Source organism: Schistocerca piceifrons, chromosome 2, assembly GCF_021461385.2.
Source record: "Schistocerca piceifrons isolate TAMUIC-IGC-003096 chromosome 2, iqSchPice1.1, whole genome shotgun sequence".
In the NCBI taxonomy this organism is placed as follows: Eukaryota; Metazoa; Arthropoda; class Insecta; order Orthoptera; family Acrididae; genus Schistocerca; species Schistocerca piceifrons.
In genome coordinates, this window is record NC_060139.1 from 467,681,613 (window position 1) to 467,694,810 (window position 13,198).

General features: G+C 39.1%; 1 protein-coding gene across 2 annotated transcripts in view; it reads right to left on the bottom strand.

Moving 5' to 3' along the window:
* The window catches only part of LOC124777317 (dynein regulatory complex protein 9), a 146,739-nt gene that overhangs the window by 13,752 nt on the left and 119,789 nt on the right, over positions 1-13,198 (bottom strand). Inside the window, exons 1-2 of one of the 2 annotated variants that reach the window (XM_047252672.1) lie at positions 10,770-10,944; positions 5,191-5,295 (exon numbers count right to left, since the gene is read on the bottom strand). In XM_047252672.1, coding sequence (XP_047108628.1) covers positions 5,191-5,295; positions 10,770-10,795 — 131 coding nt within the window. In that variant the 5' untranslated portion in view covers positions 10,796-10,944. Of the gene's footprint in view, positions 1-5,190; positions 5,296-10,769; positions 10,945-13,198 lie in introns of those variants that run through there. The other variant, XM_047252673.1, reaches the window with a different exon arrangement.

Here is a 13,198-nt window from a genome sequence, read left to right on the forward strand (position 1 = left end):
TGAATGTTTCCATTCCATACTCTGCCATTTACTCTCCAGCTCATAATGATGGATCCATGTTTCATCACCAGTAATGATCCTGTCTAATAAGTTGTCCCCTCTGTTATCATAATGATCCAAATGCTTTTTGCAGATGTCCAAGTGCATTTGCTTATGCAACCGTGTGAGTTGTTTTGGGACACATCTTACACAAACTTTATGAAACCCATGTCTGTTGGGGATGATTTCGTAGGCAGAGCCGTGACTAAATTGCAGACGATGTGGCACTTCATGTCTGTCTAAGATAATCATTTCACATGAACGCTCAATGGTTTCTTCATTTGTGGTGGTAAACAGACGTCTGGCTCCTTCATCGTGCATAACACTTGTGCGGCGACTATTTCGGAGTTTTTTAATCCATTCATAGACAACCCATTGTGGCAAAACACAGTTTCTGCACTGTACCAAAAGTCTTTGATGAATTTTGGTCCCTGATATGCCTTCTGACCACAAAAACAGATCACTGAATGTTGCTCTTCTTTGGTGCAAATAGACACTGGAGCAGACATTATTAACAGCACAGCAGTGACAACGAAACTAACCTAGCAGCTTGAAAATTGCAAAGATATAACAACAAATAAACAAAGCATGCATTATCAACGTAAAACGACACTACTACCAAAATAAACAAAAATATAGCTAAATTGCAGATAATAATTGACTTACCCTCGTATCTGAGTATCCAGTATTGCTCGGGTATGTGTTTATTCCAGTTCTATTAGTCCACCTTCTTCTTCCCCATCTCTGTCCATCTCCTCTGCACTCCTCTCTGGTCATCTCCTACACCCCTTCTCTCCATCCACCCCTCCACTTTCTGTCCATCTCCTTCTGCCCCTCTCTGTCAATCTGCTCTCTCCCACTCTCTCTGTCCATTTGCTCTTTCTCCTCGGTCTTCTCCTCCCCTCAGTATCTATCTTCTCTTGCACCCCTATTTCCCCCTCACCCACTCTATATCCTCCTCGACCCCTCTCTCTATCCTCCTCCTCCTCCTCCTCTCTCTGCCACTGCTCCCCCCTCTCTATGTCCATCTCCTCCTCTCTCTGACCATCTCCTCTTCTTCCATTTCTCTGTCCATTTCTCCCTCCCCTCTCCTTATCCATCTACTCCTCCCATATAACTGTGTCCATGTCCTCCTTTCCCCTCTCTGTCTGTCCACCTCTTCCTCCTCACTTCTCTCTCTCCATTATCACCCACACCCCAGCAGGAGGCTGCTGGTTCTTACCTCCATGGCATTTCTTACAAGACCTTAAGTAATATGTGTACCAAGTTTGCTTGAAATCAATCATGGCACTTAGGAGGAAACTTTTAACCATGGTTTTGGCTACATGAGCACATGTCACATATATTTAATATATTGTGCACATATTTCACCTATATTTCTAGTGAATTTCACCCTGCAGGTTCATTTTCATGCAGCTCAATGTTTATGACACCATGTCTCCTAAACTTTGAGTCATACAACAACATAATTTTGTAGGTATGTTCCAAGTGGCATATGTGAATACTGTCAGCGAAATAAATTGCAAATAGAGTAAATAGTAAAGAAGTAATAAATTAAAACATGATGCCTGATGTGGCAGTTTTATTGCAAGAACAAAAAAAAATGTAAGTAAATGATAATTGTTTTTTTCCTTTTGCTTTTATTCTTTCATCATTTTGCGGTGGTTGTCAGCAAAAAAAAGTTTCTTAAACATTTAAAATTATATGTAAAGTTTGTTGTAAGTCACTAAATGCTCTCATTCTCAAAAACTGGATGAATAAAGTCTGCGTATTCGTGCATTGTGGGTTACACTACTTTTTCAGCTCCATCCCTTCGATGGGTTGGTGATTCTTACCCCAAAATGATTATTTCTAGACAGTAAGTGATATGTGTAACTAATGAGGAGGTACTCACCTGAATACAGAGATTTATGGGATTACTTGACTAAAAGAAGGGATTAATTGATAGGACACATCCTGTGGCATCCAAAAATTATCAGTTTGATAATGGAAGGGAGAGTGGAGGGTAAAGACTGTAGAGTAAAACCAAGGCTCATCTACAGTAAGAAGGTTCCAATGAATGCACGAGGTGGAATCCAAAATTTTCAGAACTGGTGCTGTCATCTGGAAAGTAGGAGTCAGTGTGCACAGTAGCATTCAGCTGGGAGGACTTGTTGCGTGTTCACAGTGATTTCTATAATACTCTGTGTTTGGTCTGTGGTGATTTTACAATGGATCTGTGAACAGAACAGCACGTATGTATCAAATTCTGTGTGAATCTCGGGAAAAGTGCTATGGAGACCGTTGCAATGATTCAACAAGTGTTGGGGGACACAGCATGAGCCATATGCGTGTGTTTGAGTGGCATACTTGGTTCAGGGCCGGCCATACAGATGTCGATCAAGATGCTCACTCTGGAAAGCCCATTAGCTGCACAACGCCATTCATTGTTGCCAAACTTCAACAATTGGTTCGTGCGGATCGACATTGAACCATTCAATACCTTGCAGATGAAGTGTGTATTGGTTACGGGACATGTCAATGAATGTTGACTGATGAATTGGGCAAGCATCGTGTCGCCACAAAATTTGTGCCAAGGGTCTTGACTGCTGATCAGAAGGCACAGCGTGCTGAAGTAAGCACGGACCTTCGTCAGACCACATCTGATGATCCAACCTTCTTGTCATGGGTTATCATCAGTGATGAGAGCTGGATTTATGGTTATGACCCAGAGACAAAGCAACAATTGTCCCAGTGGAAGAGCCTGGGCTCTCCAAGACCCAAAAAAGCGAGACAGGTGAAGAGCAAAGTCAAGAGCATGATCATCATTTTCTTTGATACCAAGGGAATTGTGCACAAAGAATTCGTCCCACCCAACCAAACAGTAAATTCCACGTATTACTGTAACGTTTAGCGACAGCTCCGTGAAAACGTGCACTGACGACGGCCCGAACTTAGGCGTCAAGGGAACTGGCTGCTGCATCACGACAATGTGCCCTGTCTCACATCCTTTCTCACCAGAACCTTTTTGGCAAAAAACAACATGGTAGTTGTACACCACCCACCATACTCGCCAGATTTGGCACCTTGCGACGTCGCACTATTCCCAAAACTGAAACTCAAGTTGAAAGGCCATCGGTTTGACACTCTAGAGAGGATTCAAGAAGCATCACTGGCGGTGACAAACACCCTCAAAGAACAGGGATGGCACCTCGTAGGTTGTGGTAAGCAGAGATGAGGAGGCTTGCATGACAATAGACAACCAATGAGAGCTGCAGAAAACCAGTGTTCAGAATGAAGACCACAACAAGCACAACATACCAGGGAGACAGAATGGCTGACCTTCAGGACACACACATGTGAAAGTGGAAAAGCTCTATATGTATTATCAATATCAATAGATGGCATTAACCAGGTTCTCAGAGAATTTGCAAATCCTTCTGGGCGGATGAAGAGGTCTGGTGTTCCTTCAATAGTCAGTTGTTGCTTGGTACGTGTGTCAAATAAAAACTGAACATCAGAGGTATATCACAGCCCTGATGGTGCCTAACACAATACTAGGTGAAACATCAGGATGATATCTTCTGCTAGACCACAGTCCATCAGCTCATTAAGCTTTTTGTACTGTGTATCTCCTATGAGTCATCAGCCACATATTTTCCAGTGTTTTGGAAGAGATTTGCAATTTTGATTTTGAAATGTGTAGACAGAGTCAGCCAAAAATTCTTCTCGTCACATTTCATGTGACAATCAGTGTCAGTGGAAAATACTGGTTTGGTTCTTGCAAAAATAAATAAATGAGTAGAATTTTGTGTGTCCATTTGAGAGGGTGACCCAAACTTAAGTCTAGTGATATACAACATTATGCCTTTACAGTGCTTCAACAGCAACTGAGCATTACTGTGTCATGATAGTAGCTGGCACACAAGTCAGACCAAAAATGGAAAGGAAGCCATGGTGAATAAATGTCTACACAGGTCATGTGTTCTAGAGGACATTGAAGCCCATTGTTTGTTTCTAATCCCAAAGCACAGTAAAATACATCAAATATTATTGTGTTAGTGTTAAGTAAAATAACGCACCAGGCTGTTCCGCTAAAATGTCTTAAAAATGATACTGTCCAGGTCCTGAGCTGTGCACCACTATGGCTACATAGCTTGTTCTCAATCTGTCTCTTATGCACTCAGTAAGACCAAAGATATAAAAACATTAGTAAACTGTTGTTCACCATGTCTTCTGTGCTCCACTTGTCCAGTCTCATATGCTGGCCTCTGCCACACCGTTAGTCTGCTACCATCATAAAGCACCATTACTAGAGTACTGGTTATTTTTCATGTTTTGTTATCCCAGCTAATACATTTTGTTATACCAAATATTGTGCTAGATTAATTTGGAATTAAGATTGAATGACCACATAAAATTCCACTTCAAAAAATATTTTGTTTGGAACAAGAAACAAACAAGCATTTGTCTGCAACATTGGTGGCATTTGTCTCCAACATTGGTTTTGCATTAAGCATGTGATCAGCAATATTTGCTTCGAGTGATTACACATTCCAAGAATAAAATTTCAAATATCTGCCAAAACTCTAGAGCAAATGTTCCTGACAACTCTCAAGAGAGGTTTGTGGTTCAACAAAAATAATGTTTACAACACAACAGTTGATGTAGGACTTGTTCTGTCACTTATTTCTATTTTCAGATCTGGCAATGATTTGATAATGTGAAAATAGAAATAAGTGACAGAACAAGTCCTACATCAACTGTTGTGTTGTAAACAGTTGTAAACATTTGATGTAGGACTTGTTCTGTCACTTATTTCTATTTTCAAATCTGGCAATGATTTGATTATGTGAAAAATGTCAAATAGTACCATGTTTTGGATTCATTGTTAAACTGTAGGTCTCCCTGTAAAGTGGATGAGTTAGTCAATTCAAATGTCAAGGAAGGCAAGGGCATCCTACCTCCAATAAAACTATGCCCAGTACAACAACAAAGAGCTCAAACTGACCTTCAAGTTGAGAATGGAGCATTTTGCTTAACACGCCAACATAATATTTATTACACATCAAATTCCATCTGTTGTGGGTAAACCACCCATAGCACTTCTCAGTTTTGTAGGACTAACCATTATACAGATACCAATTACATCCCCATGAAGCACTTACATACCGATCCCTTTGCAATTTCTTCAGTTTCATTGAGGCTATAGCCACTTCTCTTAACAGATCAGTTTCTACATCAATGACTCTGTCCTTCTCATCGGGTACACCAAGCCTGTAATGAAATTGTTTCATTGTAAGCAAAAAACAGAAGTGTATATCATATTTGTGTATTAACTTTTAAAGATCAGATGCTTCATTTTTCTCTTGTTTTTACAGTCAATGATGATCAGAAAGAATTTTCTATGAACTGTTCTTAAGGAAAAATTAGTGTTAAGAATGAAGTTACTCCTTTTGCTTAAAATACTATTTAGAAAATATTCCAAAAATTAAGACACATTTTTGTGAACAAGACTAAATGCAAAACTTGTCTAGTACACGAGGTGGAATCCATGGTAAGTAATAAATTTGTTACAATACTGAGAAATGAAAATATTAACATTCGAGGACTGTCTCTTTGAAGGAGATCAACAGGATAGCCAAATGTATACATTCCATTTCACTTCTTTCATATTTCTGTAGTGGAGTCTAATTACAGCAGCAATAACATGGACACTATTAAATGTCTGAATCTCTGGTCCAACAGCTTTGAGGATTTAGAGGGTTATACTTCCTCTCTGTGCAACCTAAATTGCAATGTTGGGGCTTGCTGCAAAAATTAAACAAATATTCCTGTTAGAAGGTATGAAATCATGTAGTACATACCTATGTATATAATATCTAGTGTGTTTTATTTACCAGTCTGTATTGTTGAATTTTACCAAAAAGCAACTCTACAGGAAAACTCGTTAACTGCCTCTCATTTCAGATTATTATGTAATTGGATAGATAAAAAAAATCTACTTATCAAACAGTGATAGGAGAACACGCATATAAAGATATTGAAAATTGTAAGGTTTTGGAGCCAGTGGCCCCTTCCTCTGGCACAAGAGTTGAAGGGGAAGGAAGAGAGTGGAGGAAAAGGACTGGTGTGGTTTAGGAAATGGGGAGAGTTTGAAAAAGTCACTCAGAAGAGTCTTGTCCTTCTCATTCCACCTGGTAAATCCCTTGACCCAGGGTTCTGACAAGGGAACCTCCCTATCGCACCCCCCTCAGATTTAGTTATAAGTTGGCAGAGTGGATAGGCCTTGAAAAACTGAACACAGATCAATCAAGAATACAGGAAGAAGTTGTGTAGAACTATGAAAAAAATAAGCAAAATATACAAACTGAGTAGTCCATGTGCAAGATAGGCAACATCAAGGAGAGTGTGAGCTCAAGAGCGCCGTGGTCCCGTAGTTAGCATGAGCAGCTGCGGAACGAGAGGTCCTTGGTTCAAGTATTCCTTCGTGCGATAAGTTTACTTTCTTTATTTTCACAAAGTTATGATCTGTCCATTCGTTCATTGACATCTCTGTTCACTGTAATAAGTTTAGTGTCTGTGTTTTGCGACAGCAAAGCAAAACCGTGCGATTAGTAGACAAAAGGACGTGCCTATCCAATGGGAACCGAAAACATTTGATCGCAAGATGATAGGTCAACCGATTCCTCCACAGGAAAATATGTCTGATATATTCTATACGACACTGGTGACGGCATGTGCGTCACATGACAGAAATATGTTGTCGACCCACCTAACTTGTACACTTGGCGAATGGGTAAAAAGGTTCTTCTACCTCGCCCGATTTAGGTTTTCTTGTGGATGTGATAATCACTCGCATCGGACGGACTGATAATAATTGTCTGAAAATAAAAAATTAAACCTTCCTCTCGAGAGAAGACTTGAACCAAGGACCTTTCGTTTTGCAGCTGCCCACCCTAATCACGGGACCATGGCGCTCCTGAGCTCACATTCTCCTTGATGTTGCCTATCTTGCGCATGGACTACTCAGTTTGTATATTTTGCTTATTTTTTTCATAGTTCCTCACAACTTCTTCCTGTTTTCTCGAGTGGTCTGTGTTCAGTTTTTCAAGGCCTATCCACTGTGCCAACTTATATCTAAATCTGAGGGGGGTGCGATGGGGAGGTTCCCTTGTGAGAAACTATTCCAAACTCTCCCCATTTCCTAACCTCACTGGTCCTTTTCCTTCACCTCTCTTCCTTCACTTTCAACGCTACTGCCAGAAGGAGCCACTGCCTCCAAAAGCTTATGGGAATTTCAATGTCTTTATATGTGTGTTCTCCTGTTGACATTCAGTGAGTAGATTTTTTATCTACCCAATTACATTATACTTTCAAAAATTTATTATTTTTGTTGATAAATAATCAGTGTTGACGGAGAAGGGTGCATGTATCACATTGAAATAGAGATCCTGGTTTAGAAATGCTAAAGGCAAAAATGAGAAGATGTCCAAGACAACATATTTTTGTGAGTGATAATTTTATTAACCTGCATAACTTAACAAGGTGCTACATTCAGAACAATTGTACCAAGTGGCATACCATACTCCTACACAAGACAAGATTCAGTTGTACCCCTTCAAGTAACTACACCATTGTTCATACAGAATCACAGGCAGTGAGACTTCTAGTCACAAGATAATCTTCAGTCCCAACACAGGTGCCTCATGCACAAGACTTTTCACATGGTTCAACCAGGAGAAATCAAGTGAGGTAGATCAAGCAAATGAGTGGGCCATGAAGCAAGGCCCCCTATCCAACTTTCAGGCAACATTTATCACAGATGTCACGAGCAAGATGTGCCAAAGAGAGTTGCAATTCATCATGTTAAACCACATATGCCCATGAAGAAAAGGGGAAAACCTTCTGACAATATGGGACTGTCTCTGAAACACAATATAACAGGTGCATTTATTTAAGCAGCAAGCAGATGCTGGTTTATTAACCAGTTACTGATTATACCTGCCCACAAGTTCTCTGTAACTCTATATTGATGGCTGTTCACAATGTTGCGCGGAAGTTCTAAATGACCAACACTTGACTACTACACTACTGAGTATTCTGTATCTTGTGAATCATGTTTAATCTGAGGAAAATACACACACAGGAAAACGAGAACTAACATAAAGCTCCAAAGTACCTACTAACTAAACACAACATACAGTCTGCGGAAAGTATCAACTGACTCAAAATAACCCTAGGTAAAGTCTGCATCTTCGGATAGAGGTGGAGGTGTTGTTGCTGTTCATGTATCACTTTCCAGACAGTACTGAATGCGACACCCATTTCACACGCTAAGGATCAAGGGCTGTCTGAAGGTCCTTCATCCATGAAAGCAAGCACTTCTTCTTTCAATTTGGTAGTCCCTATAGTTTGTTATTCTCCTTGGACACTTTATTGATGTGCCCTGTTTTTTGTTTTTTTTTTTTGTCTTAAAAACATGGTATGCATCAGATGTCTCTTATGTGGGTATTTGCCCAGCACAACCCATCAGCTTTCCTTCATTTTCAGTTTGCTTGTCAACAGTGTCTCAGTGGTTAAGTGCTGGACTACAGACCCACAGGTTTGGTTCCTGGTCATTCTTAGGATTGGTTGGGTACAATCTACAGTGGACACCACAAGGTCCTGAAGAAGATCCCAGCACAGGGGTCAAAACACTGATTATTTGAAGAAAATATGACACAGCCTAACAACCCAGAAGATTTTAATTTTAGTGACAATGGCCACGAAAGCCTGCAGACTTACATGTATAGCTGATTCCTGCTATATGCAAAATAACAAATGTACTTTATACTCTGTGGCTGCATGAGTCAATAATTCACCATACTGTATGTAGAGACTTACTGCTAATTACTCACTTTTTTCATATTAGCTAAGGGCTGAGTATTATAAACACCATTTTCCCAACTTTAGATGGGACAGTAAAAACTGAATAATATTTCTCCAGATCTTCAAACAAGAGCTGATATGTGTTTACAATATGCATATTGGCATATATGAAATACCTGTGAACAAACCTTTTGATACAATAGTTTTAACTGGCTAAAAGAGTAGTAAAATGGTGTTTACAATTTTATTAGAGAACTATGGAATTAATAGCAATATGTGCTTAAGATATTCTGGAGTTTATGACATTTTATGATATCCATGGAGATTATTATCTAGTGCAAAAATATTTTAAATGTCAATTTAATTCAACCATCCAATTAATAATAACAACATTATTAAACCTCGCAATAGTGACTCTGCAGTGAAACAAAAGTACTTAAATACAACTAAAGAACACAAATGTTTGTTACATCTAGCTATAATAATATTACTGCTCTGAACCAAGGAACAATATAATTGGTATGTTAAGTTATAATACAGAGTTGTATTTTTTCTCCTTTCTCCTACACACATGATAATGACAAAGAATTACAAAACAAAACCTTTCTCACCAATATAATAATTAAAAACAATTCAATATACCAAGTAAAACATATAAGAATTATATTATTTTAACCCTAGAAACGAAATTTATACCTTATCCTGCATTTCTGAAACATCGTCCTCCTCATCTGTTTCTTGTAGAGTAACTTTACTTCACTCTAATATATTTAAAACGTCCAAAAATAAATTCACTTGACTGACCATTTACATAACTGTATTTCACAAAACAATGATTTAGAGATTGTTTGTTCATTGAGGATGGGGCAATCTTTGAAATACACAAAAATGTCCGTGAACGTTCAAATTTCTTCCTTCGCTTGGGCAATAACTTGCCTTTCACTGTTTGAACTGCAGCAGTTTATTCATTAACAGATGTAGCTTCTTCTACAGGAAGAGGTACTGGGTTGATTGGTGTGCCTTTAGATTCTGCTTCAGATGAAGCCCTGTCATCAAGATCAGTGTAAAAGAGGCAGCTGGCCTTATATGGTCTAGGTTCAAGTCTTTTGTGAGAGAGAGAGAGAGAGAGAGAGAGAGAGAGAGAGAGAGAGAGAGAGTGAGTGAGAGAGGATGGGGGGGGGGGCATTATTTACCATTGAGAAGATGCATAAATCATCTACTTAGAGTTAAATCGATCAATTGTAGAGTGAATTAAATCTGCAAGAATATGTATGCTGAACAATGGCATAATTTAGAGTCATTTATTTTATGTCTTGACTTTCACGTCATACATTTGGGGCATCTTTAAGCATAAGACATGTTGACTCAGATTGTTAGGCAATCGGAAGAATGGGCAAATTTAGATTTGGTGGAAATACAGTAACAGGTTTGCCACCTCAACTCGGACGGCAGTGCGCTTACAGTGCGTTTGGTGCATTTGTAGTGGATACGATGCAATAGTCCTGTCGATTGCCATATTCTGCGCCACCCTGAAGATGCATACGACATTTTTATTGGGCAGTTACGATTCTTATCCGACATAATGGTGGATACGATAGTATGAGTTCAAACCAGTAGTAATGGAAAAAATCAAGGTCTAAGCTAATGGAACACTTAACTATCGACGCGCAGCCCCATACTGAGTTTCACACAAAAATTTCACTTGTGACGCCTTGCCTATCCGCGGACGAATTAATGTTTTATATTACTTGGCAATGTAGACAACAAGAAACGAAGGTATTCGTGTATATTCGATGATAATGGCTGTTGACTCATGTATGTACTGGTATACTTTTTCTTTCTTCTTTCAAGGTTTAAAACGATTCTACGGAACAGATTACCTCTCTTCCAGCGTTTTGTAGTCCATATTCGGTTCAATGGGTGGCTTGTCGTTGGTGTAACTCAGTATATTAATTTGATCAATACATGTTTCTAGAACAGATATAATTCCAATCGCTTCAAGTGGAGAAAGTACAATGTGAGTTGTGCTGACAGTTGTCTCTTCTGAAATAGAAATGCTCTCCGTGGACTGCTGTGGTGAGCTCGAATCGGACTGATCTTTGAGCTCCTCACTTTCGGGGCTAGCTGTTCCGGAATCAACACGCGAGGTTTCCGAAACTGGTAAACTATTTTGTTCGCTCTGGATACTCATATTGTTCCGAAGCTTCAGCACAATAAATGGTATTTATACACCTTTTAATGTTCACATAGTAGCTGAATATGTGTCAGCGCAACTACAAAATTAGACCTGATAAACTTCGAGTTGCTAGGCAATGATGTAAATAAAGCCAGACGCCTGTTGTCATGTGCTACCTTCGGTGTAAATTTGTTTATTGTGGTACTGTAATTTACATAAATATGGCCATACATGTACAGCATGCTTGACAAGTACATGTATGCAAGACTGTGTGACCAAACATACATGATGTAGTGTACGATAAATCTGCGCTAGCATCAGGTGTGTACAAGGAGCTTGCTTCATCGAATTTCGATTACACATGCGTATGCAAGCATTCAGGCATGAGCGTGTGTACTAAGAATACGGAGGCTTGAGTAAAGGCCTGTCCGCACGCAACGATCTGTCTGCGCAAATGTCTGCGCACATCACATCTGCGCAGACAGATCGATTTGCACCAATCTGAGGTGTGTGCAAACCTGGAAGTTGGAAGTTTGAGCGAAACCTCTCAAATCTGTGAGTTCAAACCACATCTGCGCAGACAAGTTGGAGCGTGTGGACGGGAGATCGCCGCAAATCTGGCGCGAAACAGCTGTTTGTTCAGTTTAGTGTTTGTATTTGTGCGCACAGGGCATTAAAATGGCTGATACTCGTCAGTGTTCTCGAGAGTTTGTAAGTGAATTAATTGAAATATATAGAAACCACCCATGTTTGTGGAAGATTAAAGTAAAGAATATAGTGACGGAGACAAAAAGACAGTAGCATACAATGCTCTAATTGAAAAATTGGGGTCTAGTGCAGCAGGGGATACAACCCGTCGGCTTTGAACAATGACGTCATTCCTTAGTCATAGATCTTAATGTCTTCACTTCGAGGCATAGATAATAAAGCAGTTCTGTGTTCTAATAAGCTTTTGCTGTATGTTTCAATTTCGTTTTTTTACTGATTGCTTAATAAAGTAGGATCAGTTTATTCTATCTCGTGAGTTTTTTTTTTAAAAGCCAAAAAACACTTATTAGCTACTGAAGGGAGCTACAACACTAAGAAGAATCGCTTCTCGGTTTTTGACAAGATATTGCTTAATAAAGTAGGATCAGTTTATTCTACCTCGTGAGATTTTTTTTTAAAAGCCAAAAAAACACTATTGCTTAATAAAGTAGGATCAGTTTATTCTATTTCGTGAGATTTTTTTTAAAAAGCCAAAAAAACACTATTACTTAATAAAGTAGGATCAGTTTATTCTATCTCGTGAGATTTTTTTTTTTTTGTAAGCCAAAAAACACTTATTAGGTACTGAAGGGAGCTGCTTAATAAAGTAGAATCAGTTTATTCTATCTCCTGAGATTTTTTTTTTTTAAAGTCAAAAAACACTTATTACGTACTGAAGGGAGCTAGAACATTAAGAACAATCGCTTCTCGGCTTTTGACAAGATATTGCTTAATAAAGTAGGATCAGTTTATTCTATCTCGTGAGATTTTTTTTTTTAAAAGTCAAAAAACAATTATGCTTTTGACAAGATCAATGTTTATCTCTCTCGCATTCCTTTGTTTCTCAACATTCTCCTCAGCTCTTTCATCTCTGTAATACATGCTCTCTGGCGACTTGTGACGTCATTGTTCAAAGCCGACGGGTTGTATCCCCTGCTGCACTAGTCCCAAAAATTGCGGGTATTATTTCACTCAACTCTTGTTTCGATATTGCAGTTGAAAATTCCAAATGCTTGTAGCTCCTTCCTGTTGCTAGGAATCTTAATGTTACCGCCAGCCGTTCATGAGGAGAAATTTCCCTTCTCTATACAAGTATTTTTTCTCATAATATGAGGGGTTACAAGCTTTAAGAGATAATTATAAGTTTCAACATCCATCCGCAAATAATTTCGCCAGTCGTTAGGTTCGACCTGCAACTCTCGCAGTAAATTTACGTGAGAAAACTGCTTTCGCTTTTGCAGCCACTGTCTATACCATTTTGACCGCTTTCTCTGTTTCCTGCGGCTGATCTGAATGTTTTTTGCAACACAAGTTGCGAACACAGACCACAACACAACTTCCTCCATTTCTATATTTCAAAATAACTGAATTAAATTTTTGACGTTT